Below are 27621 nucleotides of genomic sequence, written 5' to 3'. Positions count from 1 at the left end.
GGCAGTTCAAAGATGAATTATGGGTCTCCTCTAGGTATATAAATGGGTTTGCCATAATCTCCATGCTTGGCAGATAGATCTGATGATCTGATATTATCAGAAAACGGTACTGACACTGTTAATTGTGTAGTATATAGCCGGATTTTAAGACACCCGCGTCAAGAGTAAGGGTGGTAAGAAATATATTCTCCTTATCCTCCCTGCTGCCAGCTTAATATATGCACTCTCTAATAAAGAAACATATTGTTTTTGTAGCAAGTTAACAGTACAGTACAGTTCAGTATAGACCGGTCCATACCCTGCTTCTTTATTATAAGAACCCCTAGTAAGGAATAATACCTTTAATCCCCAAAGGGGTAGGCAGAGGTGCACATTATAACATGTAATGCCACTGTACAATGTACACCCACGTTTCACAATTTATGTTGTAAGTCCCATGTAATAGGTGGTGAGCCTATTGCCATATACCGGACACATTTCCAGACTCCGTGCAACTACTGAGAAATTTTCGAAAAGCCGAAAATAACCCAGCAATACTTCGCCCGATCCGGGAATCGCACTTGCAACAACTTGGCCAACGAGGCAGTCGTTGTAGTGTTACTGACGGCGCATTCCAATAACCTACCGATCGGTAGATTTGCCTACTAACGGTAGAATTTTGACATAAGCTCCATACAAATTGTGTCAAAATTTTACCGCTGGTAGGCAAATCTACCGATCGGTAGGTTATTGGAATGCGCCGGTAGTGTTACTGAGTAAGGAGTATCTCCCACAAGAATGTAGTACGGCCTCCCGTAGCTATCCAATCTCGGTAATCTCATACCAACTCGTTTCCGCCTTCCCACTGACCTATAATATGATAACCACGGTGACTGTGCTTACCACACTATTCAGGATAATTACTCGAATGCGGATTTTTTTTTAATGTGAATTGTATAGTGTCGTAATCGTTTTTAACAGATTTCAAAAAAAATAGGTTCTTTGTATGTATGTATGTTTGCGCGCGATTATCTCGCGTTTGGCTGAAGCGATTTTGCTGCGGTTTTCAGCATGGTATTTTTCGGACTTAGGTGGTTTTAGGGATATTACTTAACTTATAAATGGAAGTGGTAAAGAAAATTGAAGGCGGTTCCCTTTTTAACACGCTTTTTTAATTTTTAATATGTTTTTTTAGTCATTTGCCAAATGTAAAGGGTGTCCCAACAAGAACGCAAGATTTAAATTTCAAATAAAACGCAGATATTTTAAAAAAAATCGTGAAAGCTTTATAATATCGTAAAGTAGAGAGTATGAGGTTATCTATGGAACAATACATCGGGCAGATGGCTGCCGCTGGTTTGCTGAAACATACGCGATCTTTCAATGAAATTTTCAATGACCGTTTTGCATAAATGCTGCGGTATTTCATTAATACAGCGTCTAATTTCCTTTTTAAGGCTTGAGTCGTCGTCGGCTTATTCGCATAAACCATCGACTTTAAGAAACTCAAAAGAAAAAGTCTAATGGTGATAAATCACATGATCTAGGCGACCAATTCTGGTCTCCAAAACGTGAAATAACACGACCGGGACATGACTGATGCAGCAATTCAATTGTTTCTCTGGTTGTATGACATGTGAAGCCATCTTGTGGAAACCACATGCCTTCCAAATCCATTTCTTCAATTCGAGGTACGAAAAGACTGGTTATCATTTTACGATACCGAACACCATGATTGACTGTTTGCGCTTGACCTGCTCATTTTTAATCGTGTAGCGCTCCATTTTTACTAACCTCGTACCTTATGCTAACAAAAAATAACACCTGTTCAAATGTCAAACAATGATACTTCGAATGCCGCCAAATTTAAATCTTGCGTTCTTATTGGGACACCCGTTATTTCTAGATTCATACGAACAATCTTTACACATACTTACTGGTAAAAAATGCCTCCCAAATTATCGGTCATTAGAGAAGTTTCAAAGATGCTTCACACATGCAACTACGGAAACATTGTTTTATACAAGAAATCGTGTTAACACAAACACATAATTACAAACAAATATTTGTTATTGTCAGCCTATAATAACATATTATTTCAAATAGTCACGTCCGTTTCATTTCCAGGTTGTAAATGCATTCGTTTATTGATTTAGCATAAAATTATCTTGATATTGGCCCGTGATGTTGTAATGTGGGCATTATCAGGTCAAACCATTGCACCTGTTTGTAGTCTGTGAACTAATTACATTGATATTCATTAAAATTGAACGTTGATCGCCTCTTACCTTTTTCTTTTTTGAGGGGGGAAATCATCCAATGACTTCTCCCGGCTTGGGAGAGGCGGGAGGGAGTGTCAGACTCTTACTGACTAAAAACCACCCCGTTCCTACTTTTGCCCTTCGAGCCGGATACCCAACTTTGGATCAGGCATCAGCCCTACTGGGCCCCATCTGAAGTTTTCATATACCTAGCTTCACAGATACTTACGCATATTATTGTAGTGTCTTGTCTTCTATAGAATGTAAACTTAACCATGATGTAGGTACAACATCACTCACTCATCACATCATAATATCATAATACGTACCACATTATGATATTTCAAAGTCAAAGTCAAATCATTTATTCCAATTAAACCATAAATACTTAGGTACTTTTAAACGGCAACAAATAAAGAAATAAATAATAGTCTGTAAGTCTGTCCGTCAGTGAAGCTAGGTATTATCATGACGTAGGCATTCAAAATAATCTCAAAATTCACGCATATGCCATGAAATATCTTTCAACCAACGAAGAAAGTCCACTAGCATAGAAAAAGCATGGTCACTGTAAGCGATAACAGCTTTACACCACAACACAACACGCACGCATTGTTTACCCACTGCATTTACTAGAGATAGAGGGCGCCACTAACTTGAGTGATAACTAATTAACGATAACTACCAACCGTAGTCATTAACACTAATTATACACAGTTTAAACTTAACTTAGATTCCGATGGTCAAATCAGTTATTTTTAAGGTAAAAGGAGCATTGAATAACGTGTCGAGAAAAGTAAATTGAAGTATTGTTAAGTCAGTGTTGGTGTTGTAAAGTGGTGCAACGTTTTTATTGTTAGAGGTATTTATTGTCAATCAACTGATAATTATTGTAAACTGTATGTATCATTAATACTCGGTTGTGTATTGCGGTTATTTTTGGTGCACCAATTAAACTAAATGACAGATTTTATTCCGAAAACATGTCTATTATCGGGGTTTTAAGCTCTCTTTAATTATGTGACTTGATTATTATATTTTTGATCACGAAAATTGTTACACAATATTTAAAAACACTGGTTATATTACCATTAATCACTTTTCGGCATGGTGGAGACGATAGAATTTATGGCGATACCTGTTGTGTAGAATCGTCCCATAGACTTAAAATCCAGTAGTCTGTCACGGGCTTTTGAAGATGTATAAGAAAACTATGTATCTTCTACCACCGGTTTGCCCGCATTCCTGTGGGACAAAAGTAACTTATGTGTTATTCTAGACCATAAACTATCCCCTATTATAATTTCGCCGTCTTGACGTGATTAAGTAACAAATATACACACAAACTCACAAATTATTCACTCGCATTTATAATATCAGTACCTAAGTTTAATCAAAAAGTAATATTGATCATTTCATTTTAAGATAAACATGTTTGCAGCTGTGTGACCGTGATCTTTGTAAAGATGACCTATTGACATTGTTGTCTGTAAATTGTCTTGTCTTTATTATTTAACATAGTCATTGGAAATTCCATGTTTATTAGGTATATTATTAAAACCAGGTCGATATCTTACAAAATGCTATCAAATATAAATATTTGCGAGGTTAGTTAATGTAGAATACTACCAACTACAATAGCTCTACTTACTATATATTTGTACACTTTCAGAAAATAATGTCTGTTCTATATAATATGTAATAAATACAATCAAAACACTTCAATATGTTAAGTACACCTACAGCCTAGCTTTTACAAAAAATATTAACTTAAAAGAAAATAATCAGTTGATCTAAAATCAAAATACGTACATGAATGTGTTAAGTAAAGTTTGAAATACAATCTATCAAATTAAATAAACAAACATTCCATTCGCATTAATTGCTTGGCCGGCAATTATTGGTTCATATTACATTTGCACTGCACACACGGAGAATCTAAACCACATTATTACACGATTTCCTGCGTAATAATACATCAGTGTTGATTACAAAATTACCGTGTGATGACCGTGGAGATGAATACATTAGTGACCAATTGACCATCCTTATTCTTCCGGGTATCTGCTGATGCCTTGTTCACTCGCTACTCGACTAAAATACTAGTGAAGTGCGAACAAGGCATAGTACACTACTTGCACATTTGACAGAGACCGAGCAGTAGCGTTCTCTGATAAACCTACTGCCAAGCGAGTATGACAAACCTTTGGTATATAAATGAGCTTCATAGTCAAACAGCGGACTATTTAATAGGCAGTTGAAGATTACAAAATCACCCACACCTTGCTGTTTATACAGAATTTAAAGTTAAAAAAGATAACTATAATAAATCACGCGTAGGCGCAACCGCGCAAGTTACCATTGACCTCACTATTATTCAAAATTATGCAATACCACAATCTAATTATTATGTTATCGGCTTACTCACGTACTGTTTTGACTATTAACTCGACTAGTTTCAAGCCATGCAAGAGGCTCATATTCATGAGGAGCATTTCGCGACACACGACGCGGCGATTGTCACGATGCTACTACAGTAGCATAATAATTAATAATTAATTTAGTATGTCTCACGAAAGTTACAATAAAATCATACCACAATCTACTTGGAATTTGTCTTATGTATCTTAGATTTGAATTGCCGTGTTTAAAAACTGCAGGTTTACTGCAAATAATTCACTTCGTCAATAGAATCAAAGAATAAGAAATATGTAAACGCAATACAATATCTTTTTAGAGAAAGCACAGTTCAATAACCCTTTGAAACATCAATGATTATTGTATCACATAAAATAAAATACAATAATAAAATAGTTTGCGTGTCTACCATTTTTCGCGAAGACATTTATTATAACTTGATTTATCTACCAACAACATACGGGTATCAAATTAGCGATTCTAAAGATCGATATCAGTAGAAGGGGTCTCCAAACTCGCCTAATATTATTACTTTAGTACCGAGTTAGAGGTTCGACACGAGAACACGTTCCGAATACGACCAGTGATTTGAATATTTAGTTAGACCATTAACAAATTGTGTTGTGACAACAAACATGGGTGATAACTATGGAACGTTTCGTAGGACTACAGAGAAAAGTAAGTGCATACGTCTACTTAAAGTGGTCATAGAGTTTTTGACAAAATGGCCCAAACGTGACGAGCCATAATTTAAATACAGTCGTGAAAATGGTCGAAAAAGGGCATAAAATTACAATTTGTTACGTTTTATTACGCAATAAAAGTAAATCGGTGAAATGTATTGTTTTCTATAAATTATATTTCTTTCATACTATTTTAAGGGAGAAGTTTTCCCCATAAACAACGCATTATGACCTCTAATGGCTAACGGATTATTTTAAATCTACTGCCAACTGGGTGCCTTGTTGTTATTTACAGATGAGGCATAGAATCTATTGAATTTTACGGCCTTGTCGCAACCTGTTCAACCGGATTTAAGTTACTTCCAAACGTAACTTTAAACCATTCACAAACCAATCTCAAATTAGTCTCCTAATATTAAGTTATCTTGTACGATACTGTATCAGTTTCGTATTAGCTCCCAAGATCAATATTCTGCCAAGTTAGGCACTAACTAGATTTGAGCCCTATTTTCGATTTAGGTTTGTCGGTGAAAGGTCACTCGATACTAAATTCGGACTCTCGAAACTTGGTTCGGTTTTATCAGGTCAAGACGGTGGTAAAGATTGTGTTCATAAAATTAAAAAAGGGGTTAATTGGGTTTAGGATTTGAAAATAGTAGTCATATCATAGTACTCTTACGAAGCGCTTCGCTTAGAGCCGCCTTGTGCGAACTGCTAAGGAGTGGAACTCCAGGGTCTGTGTTTCCTGATGAGTATAGCCTGGGTGTTTTTAAAGCCCGAGTGAATAGGTTGCTTATGTGCAGACGTGCTCCATCATAGTACATAATTATCCAACAATTACTTACCACCAGGCGAGGTAGAGGACAAACGTCGACCCATCAAATATAAAAAAGACAAAAAAACTTAGTTGTTAGGTGTGATATGATATCATCATTGGCACAATGCAAAGTCACATCAATGCAATATTCATAACATTATTGCTGTGATTTTCCTTACAACGATTTCTGTTTACAAACACAAAACCATACTTTGTAAACACTCTTTATTTTCTCCGAAGCTACGAAAAATATATTTTCCTACAATTATTACTAAAAGTAAAAATAAATTGCATATAATTTTATTTGCAATAATATGTATGTACAAATAGTACATCCGAACCCTACTTCACTATCGCAAAGTCAATTATTAATAGATTCCTAATTTATTATAGACTACAAACAAACAGCAACGTGATTGTATATGTATTTGTATGTACCTTGACTGTTTTCCATATTTATCAAGTTCTTAATCAACTATGACCATCTATTTATAGTTCCGAGATGTAATAAACATTGTAATTATCAGTGTAATCATCATTTCTATGAATTCCTTTCAAAGTGCTCTGTGGTGTGATTTATCTAATGACCAAATTGCGAAATACTTAAAATAAAAGTAAATATTGCTTATTTTCATCACCAGTACTTTTGGTAAAAAATAATTGCTAATGAAGTCCAAATATTTTCTATTTTTGTAGCAGTACCTAATAGCTACAAAATGAGAATTCCTGGAAAGTAAACCATTTAAAATTAGCAGGCGCCACAGATGTGCCCTGCTAAACTAACTACCCTGTGTAAAACACAGCATTTCCCCAAATTTCATTCCGTATAATTCAGTTTGTCTTTCCGAAAAATTCTCTCTACCAAGTTTATGTTGTGATAACTCATGAAAAAGTATTCCGGACTATTTCGGAGACGGCTAAAGAAATTATGTTAATCAGAGAACGGGAAACTTGGCTATCTTTGTCTTGTAATTGCTTTTCCACGAGTTTGGGATAACAATCTTATGATGGCAAAAACATTGACACCACGTTTTTGTCACTCCCTCTAGATAGCTACAGGGAGTGACGTTTTAGTGTTACTACTTTAATAAATTGTGCACAGTATATGGCAATAGACTCACCCCCTATTACATGGGACTTATAACAAAAATGGTGAAAATTGGGTGTACATTGTTTAGCGGCATTACGTGTCGTAATGTGCACCTCTGCCTTCCCCTTCGGGGATAAAAGGCGTGACGTTGCGTTACTTTAATAAATTACAAGAAAATAACTGCAATCATAGTTCTGTTGTTTAGTACATAGGTATGGTATGTATCTGCGATAAAAATGAAGAAAGTTGATTACTGAAGGAGCGATAATGCCGCTATTGTTTGCCCGATGCTTGTAGACCGTGGCTTAGGGTAGCTCTAGTTACGTGCCAGCTCCGAGGATAATTAGTCTGCCGCAGTGTTTAACATTTTTTCTATAACACCAGTAACACCACGTTCGGTAAACGCTTTTACATTATAATTTTGTGACCTATTTGTTGATTGTTAGTGGGAAAGTTTATATTTAAGTGGCTTTATAATGTACCTACGTTTTAAAGTGAATCGTGAAATATGTTTCTAAACTCGAGGACGCAAGGACCAATTTGGCTAATTTCCCATGTTTGGTTATTTTCGAAGCGATGAAATCGGAAAATTCTCTGGTGATCCCTAATATAAATATGTATGTATGGGTTTCATTGTTGAGAAACGGATTTACGGACTACAAATTGGATCGAATCCAGTATTTCCTAAATTTTGGTTTGTGCTATTCAAAGAAAACAAAATATCCTGGTTTAATATTTCATGAAACTGGTATATCCACCTACATCTTTCAACTCTTCATAACTGAAATGTACGTGTGAATACCATACATTTCTGTTCCGGCTGCAACTGACACTGAACTGACAGCCGTGAAATGAGGTAAACGACTGAAATAAATTATTAATATCCAACTTTGGATAGATATTTCCATTATTCCGTTTGTATTTGAGGTACTTTATAGTCAAAGCAAATAGTTTATTTAGTGTATGATTCAGAAGTATCACAGTGTAAAACAAAATGTGACTATCCTTTTACTTATTTTATTTAAAAACTATGTTGTAAATTGTAATCGGTTTACGAGGATGACTCAATATCAACAATCGATTAAATAACAGAAGCTAACATAAACGTGTTAAAGTGGTTTACAATAGTATTTTCTGATACACCATCAATAACCCTTTTATGTTTTTAATTTTTTACTATGTTTACGTGATTATAAAAACAGTCACCTGCTTCGCCTGTCTTTCTATTCGTAATAAATGTATAAACTACTGAACGGATTTTAATGTCATTTTCTCAAGTGGATAAAGTGGTCCATAATTATAAATAGAACAGTGTGCGCTGCGTCGCGATTGTGTGTTCGCGATAAACTCCGAAATTGCTGAACGGATATTGCGATATTCATTAGTTGTTCTTAAACGCGAAAATCAGTGAAAACAGGCTGGAAAGCTTGCTTAAATAAAATAAAGTAATAAAATTTTCCTTAAAAACGTTATGTTAAAACGGTGAGCTTTAAAAGTAGTTTCGCTAAACGAGGCTCGTGTTTGAGAGCGCGGAACAAACGACCGCCGCAGCCCCCTTCATACGTGGAGTGTCGTAAATAGCACGCGCTCCCCTACTTTTAAAATGTTTGTTATTAACTACATACGAATGTGTGTACTTTGTAGTAATGCTTGAGCTTTTTACACGGACTAACCCGATTTTCACACTACAGTCGCTCTTTAGAAACGGTCGTAAAATCTCCACTTTTATAAAATTAACTTTTCATTTTTATGTCGAGGGTGCTAAGGAATTAGCTTTCTTTTCCTTCGCAATTATGGTGATTCAGAAGACATTTAAACTTTTTCAATTCTTACCTAAAATTCATTTCATAAATTGAAAGACCCCAAGAATAAAGGTTAGTCAATTTTCCAGTGGAAACCTTTCTATAAACAGAAAGATGTTGCGGTGACCAGAGGACGGTTAAAACCGATTCCCGCAAATTGTATATTTATGTTGTGTTGTTTGTCCCTGGGCTTCCATCCGTAACTTTTACTACAAACAAGTTTGTTCCAAGGATAAAGACGGATTCGTGTACAAGGATCCAACTTAAGTTGTAGGCTTCGCGACTAGGCGTCTAGTGAATATCGATCTGACCTTGTGAGGGATAGTACTCATTTGAGACGAAGAACATTGTCGCTTTGTTAAAGAAAAAGACCAGCATAAAAATAAATGGCTACTGTTTGCTACTTTCCATGCTAAACAGCCTTTTTAATAAGCTTTTTAGTTGTAAGATCTTGTTGGTTTAGCGCGTAAATTGATTAGAGAACAAAACGTACTTTAAGTTTTATCGAAATTAGTAATTCTTAATAGTGTAACCTAACTACACGATTTGTATTGGTTCGGTTTTCAATTTAATAATAGTTATTGCTTCTTCTAAACCATTCAATAGTTATGGATTCCAATCTCATTATTTTTTGCTACCAAGAATTTACCTCTATTGGTTCTATCGATTGTAAAGCTTTTGTTGCGTTGCTAAGCTACCATACACTCTTGTCATATTTATGAAACCGATTCCTAGAAGACAATACCTTTTTTCTATGTAAAGGTATTTTTATTTAAGTGTAAGCTTTTAAAATGTCAAATAGACCCTGTGGACTTTAAATTGTTTAGTCAGCTCATTCGACATACTGCTTTGATCGTGTCCGGCAAAGCGTGGTGTAGGTGTTACCTGTTTTTATGATGTTTGAACAAGTATGGCAAAGCGACTAGCTAACATTCATTTGTTAGTTTTTTACTCACAGTCAAGCCATGCAATGAGGCAAACATTTGCATTAACTATGCCGTTACATTTGAATAGTGTGATTTTGTATGTACTGCATGGATGAGGCAAAGATGCAGATATCAAATGTATCGGCGTATTTGTGATCCCGAACGTGGCTTGAATAAAAAATAGGAGGAAAACAAAAAACATGCGCGTTTTGGGTTGAAAAACTTAACGAAAGAAGAATTATTGATGTCAATTCACCTTTTATGAGACACCACTTTTTCTGATGCGTAACGTGGTGTGCAAAAGTAAAAATAAACCGTCCTTCCACGACCCTGAGCTAATTAAACACATCAACAACGAAAGGGTCAAAGAGGTCCTGTGTTAATTAAAACTCACAAAGGACAACTAATCAAATAAAAAAAGAAACAACTATTACGATAGATATTAAATGTTTGATCAATAAAACAACAATGCGGTAGTGTGGAACAAAACTGATTAAAAGCAATGTTTTAGACCAACTGCAAGATAGACTTTCAACATGTCACTGAACCGGTGAAAATCTTCTGAATTATTTCTTCTTGTTCCAAAATTTGGTGAATAATTTTGTTCTGTTCTGTGAACGGAGGCAGTTGAACAATGCCTGTAGAACTCGCTAGCTTCATTGTCTTGTGGCTTTCTGGTTTCCAACTGTCTGCAATTGCGGTAACGGCTTGCAGGAATGCAGTGGGAATCTGAGGCTTTAGTGTTTGAAAGAGGAACTTTGAAATGATAATAAGGGTTAGTTGTACATCTATGTTTTATCTTCGAGTGGTAGTTTTCGCTACTAGAGATAGGATTTTTTATGGGATAGACATGAGCACACTGATGCTGATACAAGGATCAACTGATCAACACCTGAGTTGTGCGTTGTCAGCCTTTTGGTCATTTGCGATGTTGATTTTAATGATCTTTTATAAAATGGTGTCATAACCAAAAAAAATATGTTTAATTGTATATCCATCCGGGGCATGCAGCTTTTATATAGTATAATATGTTATAAATCATACTAAAGTATAGTTTGTATGGCAGTAACGTAATGCAAGATGGATGTTCCGTGCTACGTGAGCCGTATACGTGATTTTAATCAGGCACAGAATAGTCGAGTGTTTATTTTAATCGAATAGGGATTCAGTGGAGTATAACGCGGTAATTAGTTTCTTTGGTTACTTCTCTTGATTGGTTTTATATTTGCAGAATTATCTGGGTCGTCTTAAAACTTAGATCTGTGACGAAATTATGTAAATTAATGACTTTTGTATTTATAGAAAACACTAAAGTTAAACAAAGTATACATTTTGTTTAAAGACTTGTGTAACTTATCCTCTCCATAGTTTTCGTATTCCCACTACGCAACAGAGGAAACATCATCCATATGTTTCTTACTTTTTGATGTGGGCACAATAATGCTATTGAGTTACTTCACGACTTTAACAATAGTCTTGTGTGTAACTAATGATGGCAACAAAATACTCGCGAAAATATCAGAAACGACTACAGCCATTGTGACTAAGATTCATAATTCATACAAAGGAGTTCATAGGTTACTTTACGCTGACACACATTGAGAGCATAATAAATGAAATTGTAGGTAATTGAATCGTCAACGCGGGTCATACTCGTACGCTCTCGTATGAATCACACTGCGCTGATCTGATAAAATACGTCAAATAAACGTACTAGCTGGAATACAGGCTTCAGTACCAATTCTTTGTGATTTTTTAAGGGAAAGAAAAAATGGTCCTAATGTATTATTCCTTTTGTCCATAGGTTGGGATGCGGCGGACGAGAAGGCGCCATTCCTTCGCAACGAGCCGGTGAAGTTAACGCCGGCTTGGGAAGGCAACAACTTGCCAAATGACACGCTTAACTTGAAAGGTAAGCTGATGATAAAGTCACAAAGCTAAAAGACCAAATAGCCCATCATAAAAATTACAGAAAAGAACAGAACACCCTTAACGAAAAAAAATTTGTCAAGACATGACCTGTCAAATAGCCAAAAAATCTCATCTAGTAGAAAGCTGAGCCTCTGATTGCTCCGTTATACCATAAGCTAAAACTTCATAAAACTGTTTACTTGCAAAAAGGTGTAAAAGTTTAACAGTCCGTTACTTTTCCACAATAGCTCTAGTAGTAACAAAAGGAAAATTTCCTTTGAGACACAGGAATTCTATTGGTGAAAGTTTGAAGCTAACGTAAACAGACTACGCCTACACAGGACACAATCTAGGCTGCTAAACTATCCTGGCATCGAAATACCAGCCAACATGCCAACCCGAGACTAAGTAAAAGTTTTTGTAGCATAAACTATTGAGAAACATACTAAACTGATTAAATTATAGGCAAGGTTTGCTCATGGTGAACTGTTTTGAGTTTTATCGAAGAGTTCACGTGATCAAGCTGTATATTTCAATCATTAAGATAAAGTTTGGCGTTTGGAGAGTCACCGTTCGGTACAAATGGGTCGGCTTGACCCGTGGTGATACCACGACCTCACAGAAAACCGACATGAAATAAAGTTTGAGTGAGGATACTAGAGACCCGACTCCTCAAAAGTTCGCAACACACTGGTAATTCTTCTGGTGTTTTGGGTGCCCGTGTGTGGCGTTGATAACTTACCATCTTGTTGTGATTAATTTGGCACACATCCCATAGAAATCTTCTCTATAGAATCTACCTCACCTATAGAAAATATCAAAATCATATTAGACTGTTATAATTACGTCCCTATTGTTTCTTTCTTTTCTTCTTATGTGATATACGATACGTAATGTTTCCGTATCCTACCTGAATGGGATATAATTAATTACACGTCCAATTTCGTTTTACCACAGAACTTAATCTGCCGTTAATACCAAATAGAATAAGCCGAAAATTACTCCCAAAAATATGTTCGTGATAGGTTGGTTTGTACGTGAGTGTGTGTCGAGGACTCTCTGATTGGCTGTCAGATTGACACGCTCGACAGTCGACATGAAAGGTTGTTAACGCGCCAGGGAAATTAACCTTTCGAATCCTTATAGGCCTAAAATCTCTGCTGCCAGTATAGAGAATTAAATATGAGAACTGATCTCTGCTTTCATGTGTAAAATCGTCACCTACGCGTTTGCTTAGTGCCTTATTATCTAACTTCGAATTCCGCCATACCGGTTTGAAGTTATACAACTTTTTGCTTCGAATCACCTATTTATAGTTTAGTTGATATGGTATGGTATACAAAAAATCTTATTATGTAGGTATGCTCCGTCAAATCGAGAAGTTAAAAAATGTACTGATGAGATCAACAATCTATTTTATGAATTCAATAATACCATAATTAAATTAGTCAGTTAAAAATTGTACTTGACTATATTTCTTTGTAAATACAATTTAAAAACAACCGATTTCAATAGTTACAAAGTTTATGAAGAGCGCCATCTAGCGGAGCTTATCAGTACAATCGATTCCTACATCGCGCAAGCAAAGTTTTCATGTCTCGTAACATGGTGTAGTAAAATTCGAGCTTGTGTGTAATGTTCATGTAGCCCACTTCCAACGCAGTGGCTTCAGTTCCATATAACTGGGCGTCACATTATTATTTCAGTGGGTATAATAACGCTTCACTAAAACACATGCAGGTTCCAGTGAATTTGTGTGCACCTAAGTATTGCGACAACTTTATTATTGCCGAAAGTTCGAAACTTTTATGAAATTATTTTAAAAAGATGTAAGAATATTTATTATCGTTCAGTTAAAATCAATAAAAACGGTTATTTGTCATCATGGAGTATTAGAAAAAGCACAAAATAAAATATAAGAAATACAAAAAGTGGACGTCGAACTCGGGGTTCGAACCCGAGTCTATGAAGTTCACGTGTTGTGAGTTCTAATCTCAGGAATGGCAAAACATTTTGTAATGTTCAAGATTTTGCTAAATGCATTGTTTTTGTAAAATTATTATGAAATGTTTATTTTTTAAAGTTTCAGTTGTTTATTTTACCCTGTTGTTAAGACAACAGGGTAAAATAAACAACTGAAACTGAAATGAGGTTTTTTAAAAGTGTAACATGAGTTTTACTTTTTTATTGGATTTTGTGAATGTAATTTCAGAGATTCGAATTATTCAATAGAGCAACAACACAATATAATTAGGTTTATTCTAACGAAGTCTAGGTCCTAAAAATACTAGTACATAATTACGTTAAAAAAACGGTTTATCAACCTCATGTTTAAAACTAGAATATTGATCTCAACAAGTACACAATAATTTCCAGGTATCGCAATGGACTTAGCAGCTCCAAAAGACAGATGGCACCTAATCTTCCTGACGCTGATGCTGCACGGTCTCGGTACCCTGACTGCGTGGAACATGTTCATCACGGCGAAGGATTACTTCGTGAAATACAAGCTGGCCAGCGCTCCTGCCTACTCGGAACACTACCTCGCCTATGTGGGGTGGGCCAGCCAGATCCCAAACCTTGTGTTCAGCTGGGTCAATGTCTTTTTGACGTCCAAGTATGTATTTTTTTTATTGTTATTCTTTTGGTAGTAGATGTTGATAGAGAATAGGCAGGTTATTTTTAGAGTTCAAGTGTTCCTTAAATGCTGTTAATTATAATCTGAAAACACCTTTATGGTGATCTTAACACGATTATAAATACAATATCCAGAGTAAATCGTACGTTCTAAATGTATGATTAATTTATTTGTTACTTTAATCTTCATATTTCTTCGGAAATCAGATTACAACTTAATATTATAAATATTATGGGAACTAACATCTCATGATTATTGCTTATCAAAGGGTTCAGAAACCAATAAACTGAATCATTACTCCAACACCAGAATGTCATATCCAACCATTAAAATCATACTTCTAAACCTTCCTGATCCGATTATGTTTATCCACGTTATGTTTCAGTTTCATCCCAACTGTTCGGTATAAAGTTTTTAATTAACTCTTATCAAGTTCTGTGTACTTAACCGTGGACCGTAGCCGAAATTTTAATTGGTTCCGTAAATGACCCGTGGGCCCGTGGGTCATTTGAGTCCCAAATAGCGGAGGCATCTATAATAGGCTTATATTTGTTTATTAAATCGTGTTTATTGCGTGTGTTTGATTGAGATATCATACTATCGTTATTTCAGTAAATAATTATATTTTCTTAGTGAATGTATAACAAAATTAAGCATTTTTATGACGATTCTGTGAAATATATCCACAGAATAAGTAAAAAAAAATAAAACCCGCGTGGATAAAAGGCTGAAAGGCTAACCGCAAAATATAAACAATTAAAAAAAGAGCAATATGAAAATACCTTGTAGTATTTCCCCCATTTTATTTTACTTTTCAATATTAAAATATAAACCACATAAAAACTATCCATCGTTTAACTTAACGCGAGCAAAACATAGGCTTCCCAGCTCCGTATAAATCAAAGTTAACCCGCACTTTAAACATAGTTTGCAACTTGCGAATAGGCGTTCAGCCAAGCAGTTTTTTTAAATATTTGCATAAGTTTCCAGCTGCACCGACCTGCTGTGGGATTAAAATGATTAAAAGTATGCACGTGGTGTGTTTTTGTTTTAAAACGAAGTAGGAGCTACGGGGAGTAAAAAGAATTTGGATCGTTGAAAAGTATGCTTTTAAGTTAAAAGCTGTTTTATCGTAGCTTTGCGAGGTCTTCACGGATTATGGTATTATGATATTTATTTATTCTATACTTTACCTATCTATCCTCACATAGTTGTTTTCAACACGTTTGTCTGTTTGTAAGTTTTAATATAAGTTTTTAAACTGACTTGGTCACTAACACTTTCATTAGAACTTGAGACGGGATATTACCATGATTATTGTATGTCTATGAGTTTCCGATAATTCGGCACTGTTGTAAGCGCCATGATCACGGATGAATAAACATGGTAAATATCCCGTCTCAAGTTCTAATAAAAGTTTCAATTTATTTTCCTGTACTGTAGGTATGATAATTAAAGGAGTGTTATTCGAGCTATATTTTTTTTGTCCTACATAGCCATATACCCACTACCCAACGCAGTGATATTCAGCTGTCCATCTGAATGATCACATTTATAAAAGTGGGAATATTAAAGCTTTACTAAAACACACGCTGGTTTTATTCAATAAACTTGTGTGCACCTAAGTCTTGCTACAAATAAATCTGCCATACATTATACTCGTTCTTCAGCTGTTATAAAAAGGGTATTATAGTTATATTTCAAATTTAAACGTCCAATATTTTTGTTCCAGAGGCGACCTTACATGCCGTATTGTATGGTCGTTGATAATGGAGGTCCTTATATTCGTGTTCACCATCATCCTAGCTATGATGGACACCACCAACTGGCCCGGCACCTTCTTCTGGCTCACGATGATTTCCGTATTCTTACTTAATGGTGAGTTCATTTTCGTATTTGTTGTTCATGCTTCTTTAATTTTAATGTGTTAGTAGCAAGTAATCTTATTTGAAAGTATCTTATATCTGTATTCCGTAATTAAAATGGCTATCCGTAATTAAATTTAAATAATATAGTTCATTACGTGACGTTCATCGCGTGTCGCGCAATACTGCTCATCAATATGAGCCCCTACCGTGTCTTGAAACTAGTCGAGTACTCCGTCATGAAATAATAACTTAATATACTCATAACTTTTCGGATATTTTCAGATATGGTTAGAATCTGTACTAACGACAAATCCAGAATAATTATTATGAAATATTTTCGTATCTCATATTATGTGTAATCTGTAACATTCCTACTAAATATATTTTTAATTTCATTTTTTTTTCTTTTATTCCCACTACGCAACAGAGGAAGCATTCAATATGTTTCTTACTTTTTTAAGTGGGTACAGTAACGCTTTACTTATTCATATGCATATTAGTTTCAACTAAATTATTATGCATGTAAGTTCTGCTACAATGCTATTCTATTAATTAAACAAGTCTGCATTGATATGACCGAAATAGACAGATCTTATTATATTATTTATATCTCGTTTTGTAACATCAGTATGGTAATACTGCTGCAATTAGTTACCATATTTTTAATAATAAAAAGTCGATGAATATACTTTCACCTCTATTTTTCTGAAAAATATGTCTTGAAAAATAAAATAAACGTAATAAAATTCAGTCGTTTTACTATTTAACAATCAAAAACCCTTCTCTAAATAAATCTTTGAAATACAATCTCTCCAATTATTCTCAATCGTTCGTCCCACAAGTTATCACTTAAAGAGGTCAATGGTCGTTGTCTCATAAATTAACCATTTCATATCACGGCCACAAGGGCTCGGATTTCGATGATTCAATCAGACACAATTTGAAATAAGGCATAAGAATGCATTCTGTATAAATCATTTGATTTGATTTTTTAAGTAACTTTTATGGGCATTTAATGAGACTAATGTATGCATGTAGGACATATGTATGGACTGGAGCATTCCTTCTTGCCTAGGGCCGGGGTATGCGTGTACATTAGAGACGATATCAGCTTTCGTCGCCTCAGAAATCTTGAAGGTAGGGACCTCTCCATCTTATGGCTGCGTGTAGATAACGACGACCACCCCCGTGTCTATGCGTGCCTATACAGGTCCCATAGTGGTGATAGCGAGACTGACCGACTCATGGAACACATCCAGACGGCTGTAGACTCTGTACAAGGGCAGATACCCTCTGCAGAAGTCGTTTTACTTGGCGATTTTAACGCCCACCACGCCGACTGGCTTGGTTCTAGTAGAACTGACCACGCGGGGAGATCTGTCCACGACCTAGCCCTTGCTTCTGGCCTGACACAGCTGGTTACCGCGCCTACGCGCATCCCAGATGTGGAGGACCAGAGGCCTTCACTGTTGGACCTTCTGCTGACCTCTCACCCGGACGGCTACAGTGTGTCCGTTGTTGCTCCCCTAGGCTCATCGGACCATTGTCTCGTCCGGAGCTCTGTATCTTGGACGCGCTCGCCGCGTCTAGAAGATGCACGTCTTCGCCGCGTATGGCACTACAGGTCGGCAGACTGGGATGGGATGCGGTCCTTTTTTGCATCCTATCCTTGGAGACAGGTTTGCTTCTTGCAGGATGATCCCAACGCCGCTGCCGATTCTGTCGCCGATGTGGTGCTACAGGGGATGGAGCTGTTCGTCCCATCCTCTCTGGTCCCTGTCGGTGGCAGGTATCGGCCCTGGTTTGATTCGTCTTCCAGAAAGGCCTCACGCAGGAAGCGTGAAGCCTATCGAGCCTGGGCCGATGCGGTGGTGGCACGGGATGTAAATACCAGCACCTTTAAAAAGGAGTATAACTTTGCTTCCAAGTCCTTCAAAAGAGTTATTGCAGGGGCTAAGTCTCAGTACATCGGTAGAATTGGCGAGAAGCTTGAACGCCTTCCTTCGGGAACTCGTGCGTTCTGGTCGCTCGCCAAAGCTATCGAAGGCAATTTCTGCAGGCCGTCATTTCCACCTCTGCACATGGGGGGGGATTCGTTGGCTCATGGCGCAAGGGATAAAGCCCAACTTTTGGGTAAAATCTTTGCGTCCAACTCGACACTGGATGACGGGGGGCGTGGGCCGCCTGCCGTGCCGTGGTGTGGGTGGCATATGCCAGATATCCGATTCCACCAGCGTTCGGTGCGTTTGGCGCTCCTATCCCTTGATGTCCAAAAGTCGAGTGGGCCCGACGGGATTCCACCCCTTGTGTTAAAGATGTGCGCTCCGGAGTTGGCACCAGTTTTAACACGTCTTTTTCGGCTCTCTTACTTTTTAGGCGTAGTACCGAAATCCTGGAAGACGGCCTTGGTCCACCCGATCCCTAAAAAAGGCGATCGAACAAATCCGTCCAACTACAGACCGATAGCCATAACTCCCTCTTCTCGAAAATAATGGAGTCCATTATTAACTGCCAGCTCTTGCGGTACCTAGAAGATCACCAACTACTCAATGACCGACAATACGGTTTTCGTAAAGGTCGGTCGGCTGGGGATCTTCTGGTTTATCTGACACACCGTTGGGCACAGGCGATCGAGTCTAAGGGTGAAGCGTTGGCAGTGAGCTTGGACGTGGCGAAAGCCTTCGACCGGGTTTGGCATAAAGCGCTTCTTTCGAAGCTTCCTTCCTATGGGCTTCCCGAGAAATTGTGCGAATGGGTCTCCTGCTTCCTTACAGACAGAAGCATTAAGGTCGTTGTCGACGGGGAATGCTCCGACTCTCTGTCTGTGAACGCAGGTGTCCCTCAAGGCTGCGTGCTATCACCTACCCTGTTCCTCATCCATATCAATGATATGTTGCAAATCAGCGGCATTCATTGTTATGCGGATGACAGTACAGGTGATGCCTATTATACCGGCCGCGCTAACATTTCCCGGGAAAACGTCATCGAAAGCCGAAACAGACTTGTGTCAGAAATCGAGACTTCTTTGCAGAGAATCTCAGATTGGGGTGAACTTAATCTGGTCCAGTTTAACCCTACTAAGACACAGGTCTGCGTGTTTACCGCTAAGAAACTACCGTTGGTCGTCTCACCTCAGTTTCAAAGTACCCCTCTGACTGCCTCAGCCGGTATTGGAATACTTGGCATCAACATTTCGAGCGACGTCCAGTTCCGTGGTCATCTGGAGGATAAGGCTAAATTAGCCTCGAAAAAGCTTGGTGTGCTCAACAGATCGAGGCAGTATTTCACTCCAGCCCATCGCCTGCTTCTATATAAGGCGCAAGTTCGGCCCCATATGGAATACTGCTCTCATCTTTGGGCGGGGGCACCCCAGTACCAGCTTCATCCTCTGGACCGCGTTCAGCGGCGTGCGGTTCGGATTGTTGAGTGTCAGGAAATTTCAAACCGACTTGACACTTTGGCAATGCGTAGAGATGTAGCTTCGTTGTGCATTTTCTATCGCTTATACCACGGGGAGTGCTCTGAGGAATTGTTTGGTCTTATTCCTGCCGCTTCTTTTCGCCATCGACCCACACGACAGCATTTCCATCCCCACCATATAGATGGTTGGAAGGCCACAACTGTGCGCTTCTCGCGCAACTTTTTGCCTCGCACAGCAAAACTGTGGAATGAGCTGTCGTCGGCGGTATTTCCGAACCGATACGACCTTCAAACCTTCAAGAAAAGAGCATACACCTTTTTAAAAAACAAAGGCCGGCAACGCACCTGTGACTCCTCTGGTGTTGCGGGTGTCCATGGGCGGCGCTGATCGCTTACCATCAGGTGACTCGTTTGCTCGTTTGCCTCCTATTCCATAAAAAAAAAAAAAAAAAAAAAAAAAAAAAAAAAAACATTGTTTGTGTCTTCGGGATGTATTACTTTAAAAGTGGTGCAGTATTTATTTTCCTAACTAATATTATATGTATGTGTTTATGAGAATTTATGTTTATTGGTCTTTCGCCCATCGCACAGAACTAGATTATATTTTGGAAAAACATATAGGCTTCTTTTGATGAGCAAAGCCGCAGCTAGAAGCTAGTTGTATTAAACTCGACTTTCTATTCGTGACGTCGCTCATATTATGTTAACAGATCTTAATTATTAATGTCAAGTATCATCTAAATCAGTTCAATGTTATACGGGATTCGAGTATAAAGTATCAATTAAGTAATAAATCAGTTACATTATCAATTTTATTGAATTTTAAGTAACTTACAGTTATCTGAATTTATGTTAAAAGGTTAAGGCCAATGTATACGAGTATTTTATTTGGTTATTAAACGTATCTGACGAAATGATATATTTGTTTACGTTCTTAGTTAATGTTTGTAACCATGAAATGATAAAATAAATTGTCTCGGGAGAATCCCGTTATCCATACAGTTTATAAAATATCAAGTTTTATTGATGGGATTTTTTGATAAATACTTTAAAGGTCGGCTCTTTAGCTTGCATTAGGACTAAGCCGTTTGACCTGAATTTATTAGATTGTGCTAGAAATGATGTGATAGAAAAAATGAGTCAGTTATATGGGAGAATTGAACAGCAAAATAAATTGTGCCGACCTCCAAGTAGCTTAAAAGAAGAGCGTAGATGTGAAGGATAGAGTCAAAGTCAAAATCATTTATTTCAAATAGACCAGGAAGGCACTTTTGAACGTCAAAGCAAATATAATAATATTAATAACGTCTGTCTGTCGGTCAGTCCTCTAGTGAAGCTATTTGCTCGTTCCAAAGTGTAGATTCCTATGGAGAAGAACGAGCAAGAAACTCCATAGGTTACTCTTTTTCAATCAGATTTACAATACAATTCTTGGTTACATTGTTTCGATTACTTCAACTATGTGAGAACATAATTCTTATATCTAACATTATCATTTTCCAGGATTCAACGCAGTCTTCCAGAACTCAGTGTATGGTGTAGCGGCTCGACTGCCCGTGCGCTACACTGGCGCCGTGGTGCTAGGCAGCAACATTTGTGGAACCCTCATCGTGTTCCTCAACTGGTGCTCCGTGTTCTTCGACAACCAGCGTACCGCCGCCATCTACTACTTCATCGGCGGCATGTTCGTGCTACTCATTTGTATTGACACCTACTTCGCTTTGCCTTTGAATGTAAGTACTGCTCTTATGACACTGTTATAGCTTTATGAGCTGGACCTATAGAAAAGAAAAATAATATTACCACAATAATAATAATTTTAGAGAATTTTATGAATGTAAAATTTGAACTTGATAAAATTAATTACTTACTTATGGCCATTTTCACCAACTAACTAACCATCTCTACTAAGAGTTACTCAGCGTACACTTAAGCTTACCCCTTAGTTTTACCGTTAGGTGTCACTTATAGGTTAGTAAAAACTAACATTTTAGCTTCAAGGGTTCCTTAAAAGTTAAGAGAGGTTGGTGAAAACGAGCATTGGATTAATATAGGGTCCCACTACGCAACAGAGAAAACATAAACCATATGTTTTTTACTTTTTTCAGTGGGTAAAGTAATGCTATATCCATGGTGACACAGATTTTAACATAGATCTATGTTTTATTGGTATGGCTACATAATAAATATTAGTATTCTCTTAGGAACACGTATACCTAAGAAGTGTTCCATAAAGAGATCGATTTGCAGAAATAATATCTTAGTAAACAAAATAATCAATCAATTTAATTAATTATTATGTTATCGGCTTACTCACGTATTTGTTTGACGAGGAACTCGACTAGTTTTGCGTGTGTCGCGGAATGCTGCTCATGAATATGAGCCTCTAGCATGGCTTGAAACTAGTCGAGTTCCTCGTCAAACAAATACGTGAGTAAGCCGATAACATAATATGTAATTAATTTAGTATGTTTCACGAAAGTTACAATAAAATCAATTTAATGTACTTAAAATCCATCCTTTTTTCTTATAATACGCGACTGTTATTTTCAACTCTATAATCTTGTAATAAAGTCGAGTGTCTGTTTATTTATTAAGCTTTTTAATTCTAACACCAACCTTATACATTTTCCAGAAATTCTACCGCTACCACGAGTCGCTGCAGCAGCAGATGCAGGCGGATGACAATAAGAACGTGAACAAGCCGCGCGTGTCTCGCTTGAAGATCTTCGGCCAAGCGTTCGTGCAGCTGTACAACGTGTTCATCGTGTTCTTTGTCACCCTCGCCGTCTACCCTTCTGTTATATCAGGTAAGGTTTACTAATTATTAGAACTTATGACGTGATTTTGATGACTTTCCGATATTTCTATAAAAACTCATCAAAATGAATAATCATGGTAAATATCCCGCCATAAGTTCTAATAATAGTGTTAGTGACCATGTCAGTTTAAAAACTTATAAGGTTAACTTATTACAAAGTCGTTAAAAAGGAGATCCTAGTGTCTCCTACATCTACATCTGCCAAACAGTACCTCTACCATGAGTTTGAAGCTATAGTATTTGATGACAGTTGCTAGAGTTAGTCGATACTTTTCGATAGAGGTGCCAAAAAATAAAATTTGCCAAACAAATAATTTACGTCGTCGCTACCGACTATCGACAAATACCATTTCTTCAAATTTATTTCTCATTTTCATTTTTCTGTCTCATATCCGTAATCCTCCAAAATACATTTTTGATTTCATGTTTTTTCAATTTTATTTATACCCACTACGCAACAGAGGAAGCATTCAATATGTTTCTTACTTTTTTAAGTGGGTACAGTAACGCTTTACTTATTCATATGCATATTAGTTTCAACTTAATTATTATGCATGTAAGTTCTGCTACAATATTATTCTATTGATTATTCTTTATTGTTTTATGTTGTTTTGTATCACGACTATGTTAATAAATGCTGCAATAAACTATTGAAAAATATAATAAATATCTTTGAGAAATACATACATAATACAGTCATTTTACTATTTCACACGATTGATCACGATTGTACATTTCTATCTTTCCAGATATCTCACCAAACGTCCCAGGGTTTTTGGGCGATAACTTCGTTCGAATGACATGCTTCCTGACTTTCAACCTCACAGCTATGATCGGTAACATCACTGCTAGTACGTGGAAATTCGTAAGTATTCTGCTGTTAATATGCATTCGTACGAAATACATGAATATTGTATATGAAGTAAAATGACAGAAATTGGCCAGAGATTTAATAATTTATAAACATTGAGTTTGTAAATTATTACATAGATAAACTAAGCAAAAGCTATAGAGCCCTACCATACTATGAATCTTTTCATTTAATATTCCTCTCGTTTAACAAACATTTAACTTCTTAATAAATCTAAAGTCAACATTTTGCAATTATCACCACTACAATATCAATTTTGATACTCATTATCGTAAACCCCTCTTTCTAGCCGGGCCCCCGTTGGCTGGTAGTGTTCACAACGCTCCGTGTGCTGTTCATCCCGTTCTTCCTGATGTGTAACTACAAGCCGGCGGACCGCACCTTCCCGGTCTACGTCACCAACGACTGGGTCTTCTGGGTAGCCTCCGTTCTACTTGGCTGGAGTTCCGGCCATGGAAGCTCGCTAGCCATGATGTATATTGGAGGGTGAGTATTTGTTTGCTTAAAAGTAACAATCTGACAATTCGTCAGGATTTTTGAAATATTTCGTTATAGATTTTTGTATGAGTACTTCAATTAATTATTCAAGTTTTGGCCTAGTATGTTTTTGTATGTGAGATGAGATAATATGAAATATATACTTTTTTTATTTTATTTACTATCATCTCAAATTTAAATTAAACATTTCCAGTACTGTGGCTCCGGAGAACGCAGGCACAGCGGGTATGATCGGCGCGGCCATGTTAGTGACGGGGCTTGTCACCGGCATCACGTTCACTCGACTCTGCCCCATCATCGTCACAGCCGACCTTTGGCGCACCGCCTAGCGATCACTACACTACGTCTCTACGGCGTGGAACGTGTTTACCAGAAGACTAGGACAGTGAATGACGTCACAATTATGACGTCTAGTGAAGTGTTGTTCAGTAAAGTGATCATCCAATCAAGACAAAGTTGGACAAGTGATATAAGGATTGTGACATTCGACTAAATGTGTTCTATAGCTATATATTATATGCAATTTATATTATTCGTTGACATGTGTACAGTTTGCCAAAAACTAATAGTTTTATCTGATTTCTGATCCACTTTGTGTGTGCCTTCTATTTATTTGTTCGTTCTTATGTTTGTACCTTCTACACGGTTAATCTGTTAAGATGCATTTACTATCATCATCAGTTTAAGTATAATGTTAGCAACTTAAGTTGAAACCAAATATTTTGTCTCGAAGTATGTACCTATTCTGTCTGTACTACAATATCTCATGATTATTTGTTCATTTGGTGCTTAACATGTAAGAATTGTTTTGTCTTATACTAGCAGTTGATACACAAAAGTTATAGCTTGGTTTAAGAGCTAAAATGGTATTAAATATTATCCTATAGATATAAGACTGTGACGATATTAATTCTGCCATGAGGCTATTTAAGTCAAAATGCAAGTGAAGCTTTGACTTTAGACACCATAGATATATTAAGGAATTGGTTTTAATGCAAGTTGACGAATCTAAGAAATAATCATTGACAAAAACTTTATAATTTTACAACTTATTACTTAACAAAATTTTAGGAAAATGGATATTTAAAGTGGAAATAGTTTATTACTTCAACAGTTTTGTTGAAATTAAAATATCATAAAGGATATTAGGTAAATGGATAGTATGAAAATCGCTATATGAAATTATATTTGTAAAGTTAAAGTTTGTAAGTGCGTAAAATGTTTAATAGTTAGGACACTACATTTATGAAGTTAATATATTTGTTATTATTGTAATAATATGTACTATACATTGCGTGGTGCCGTCTATTGTTTCTGTTGCCCTGTTAATAATGTGTGTAATATTAATAATCATGATTAAAAACACTAAAAGCTGGGTGCTAACATACAGTTTTACTCTAAACCGAGTGAAAATCAACGTGCGTACCGTAAAAGTCATAAGTGGAAGGCTCGATGTAATTAAATAAATTTAAATACCGCACTTTCAAGAAGCGAGCTGAAGTTTTGTTTCAGTAATACTAATTGTAGCATTAAAGCTGCTTGATAGTTAATGCTAATATGTGGATGAAAATGGTTTTTATTTGAGGTAGTAAATCTTGTAAATCTGTATGTACTAGGTACCCAGCTTTAAACTGCTCCTAATACACAAGGTCTGAATGTTGTTTATGTATAAAAACACCACCGTATAATACATCCCTTTGCAGGGTTAACGGTACATTTGTTTCATGTGTTCTTTTATTTTATTTGACAAATGCACTAATCCAAAGTGCTTGAATAATTGACTAAAATTAAGTTTAAGTAGTTATTTGACCCTCAGTTTTGTCTTAGCACAAATTTAAAACCCTTTGTGGATGACATTTGTATGAAATTTAAATAGGATGCCGTTTTCACGTGCCTGTGAAGGATAGATTTGTATTTTGTACCTAAACAATAGGTAAATGAATCTATAATATCGCGGTTATCCTTGTAAAATGTCATTCACATTTATTTTATAGGTAAATTCTAACAAAAATATGTTTTTTACAGACTGAAACACTAACAATTCTTCGATTAGATATAAGACCCTAGAGAATTGTGGTTTTTCTCAATATAGCTAGGTGTAACAATTTTATTTTAGATTAATTTGCTCATTTGACTTGCGTTTTTTTTTTGTTAGTTTTATGTGTGCGCATTTGAACATTGATTTGCGAATCGTGAATCATTTTAATTAGTAGTTATGGCAACATTTGATCTAGAGTATTCTAGAGACATTTTTTTTTACTTCGTTGAGTGAAACCAAATAAGTGACTGTTGAACAATACCTGGTTTTTGTTTTAAATACCCAGCATGAACATTGTTAGTCCTATTTATTTAAAAGTAAAATGTTATTTTTTAAATTTTCTGATTTTTATTTTATTTTCACCTCATCCCTATAGTTGTATGCGTAAGTAGATTTGTATATACAGTAGTTAGGAATGTTATGTGCAAGAATTTAAGAGATGAACCCAATATAGAATCTTGGAACTGACGCGAGTCTTATTGCTCTTGAGTTATGCTCGAGTAAGACTCTATGATGGGTTCATAATATTAGTAAATGCTTAGTAAATCTGTGTACCAAATACAAAATGCTCATATTACATGTATTTAATACACAGTTTTACAAAGCTTAGTTACCTTAAGTACAAAATGAATATTATAAAGTTATAAATAGTTACCATCCAAGGAGGTCGACAGTTTTGGTTCCGAAATGCTTCTTTGTGCATATTTACGATGCGATGCAAGTTTCCAAATAGCTTTGCAGTTTGTCTTCCTTGATCATTTCATAATTAGCTTGATTATTCCATAATTAATTGTTTCCGTATATAATTAGCTAAATTGAAGAAATAACGGCTGTAAACCTATGCCACTAGTGACTAAATTCAGTTTTATCAATTTTTAAATGCATATTTCTCATCAAAATGTGCCTAAGCCATTTGGGAACTGCATAATATCATCCTGTATGAAGAAACAATGCTTAGATTGGTGTTGTGTACCCTGGTGCCTTATACATCTTCCATTGGTTTCAAACACCGCGTAGAATAAGAATATTATTTGCATAAACAGACACTTTATTTATAAAAATAAACTTTATAGTTTACAAGCTAAAGTCCATTTTACCAAAACCTACCTATATACCTATGGAACTTAAAGCAAGAAGTATGTCGTTGGGTATTTTTTGCGAAATAAGGCATGACAGAATTAAGATAAGCGTCCACTGGCCCGTATCGTACGCATTCCGTATGACGTCATCGGTACGCATTGCATGTAGGCATTGCCGATGATGCGGTCCGTACGATGCGGATCAGTGGACGCAGTTGTATGAGTTTCTATAGAAGACAAACTAAAATCCGTTGCGTACGATACGGGCCTGTGGACACTTACTTTTAATCGCTGAAATCGGTCCTTTCGACAATCTTGCTCTAAGTTTTCGAAACAAAATCTGATGACAATAAAAGATTACTGAAAATTGCCATATATATAGAATTAGGAGAATTTATCAGAGAAAATATTTAATATTATTATTATAAAAATGAAGTAAAATAAATTATTTGAAATTGTTAGGGCTTGTAATAAAAATCGCACTTGTAACACTTCCATTTC

General features: G+C 36.4%; 1 protein-coding gene across 3 annotated transcripts in view; it reads left to right on the top strand.

The window, feature by feature from the left end:
- The window catches only part of LOC118270269 (equilibrative nucleoside transporter 1), a 43101-nt gene extending 16723 nt beyond the window's left edge, over window positions 1-26378 (top strand). The window contains exons 1-9 of one of the 3 annotated variants that reach the window (XM_050698155.1): window positions 2957-3102; window positions 11781-11888; window positions 14264-14504; window positions 16258-16403; window positions 21317-21546; window positions 22449-22623; window positions 23384-23499; window positions 23795-23991; window positions 24197-26378. In XM_050698155.1, the coding sequence (XP_050554112.1) occupies window positions 14272-14504; window positions 16258-16403; window positions 21317-21546; window positions 22449-22623; window positions 23384-23499; window positions 23795-23991; window positions 24197-24332 (1233 nt within the window). In that variant the 5' untranslated portion in view covers window positions 2957-3102; window positions 11781-11888; window positions 14264-14271 and the 3' untranslated portion in view covers window positions 24333-26378. Of the gene's footprint in view, window positions 1-2956; window positions 3103-5198; window positions 5337-11780; window positions 11889-14263; window positions 14505-16257; window positions 16404-21316; window positions 21547-22448; window positions 22624-23383; window positions 23500-23794; window positions 23992-24196 lie in introns of those variants that run through there. The other 2 variants (XM_050698154.1, XM_050698153.1) reach the window with 2 other exon arrangements.
- Window positions 26379-27621: the final 1243 nt, after the last annotated feature.

This window comes from Spodoptera frugiperda, chromosome 13, assembly GCF_023101765.2.
Source record: "Spodoptera frugiperda isolate SF20-4 chromosome 13, AGI-APGP_CSIRO_Sfru_2.0, whole genome shotgun sequence".
In the NCBI taxonomy this organism is placed as follows: domain Eukaryota; kingdom Metazoa; phylum Arthropoda; class Insecta; order Lepidoptera; family Noctuidae; genus Spodoptera; species Spodoptera frugiperda.
Note: the sequence above shows the minus strand (reverse complement) of the source record. Positions and strands in the feature narration are given on the sequence as shown.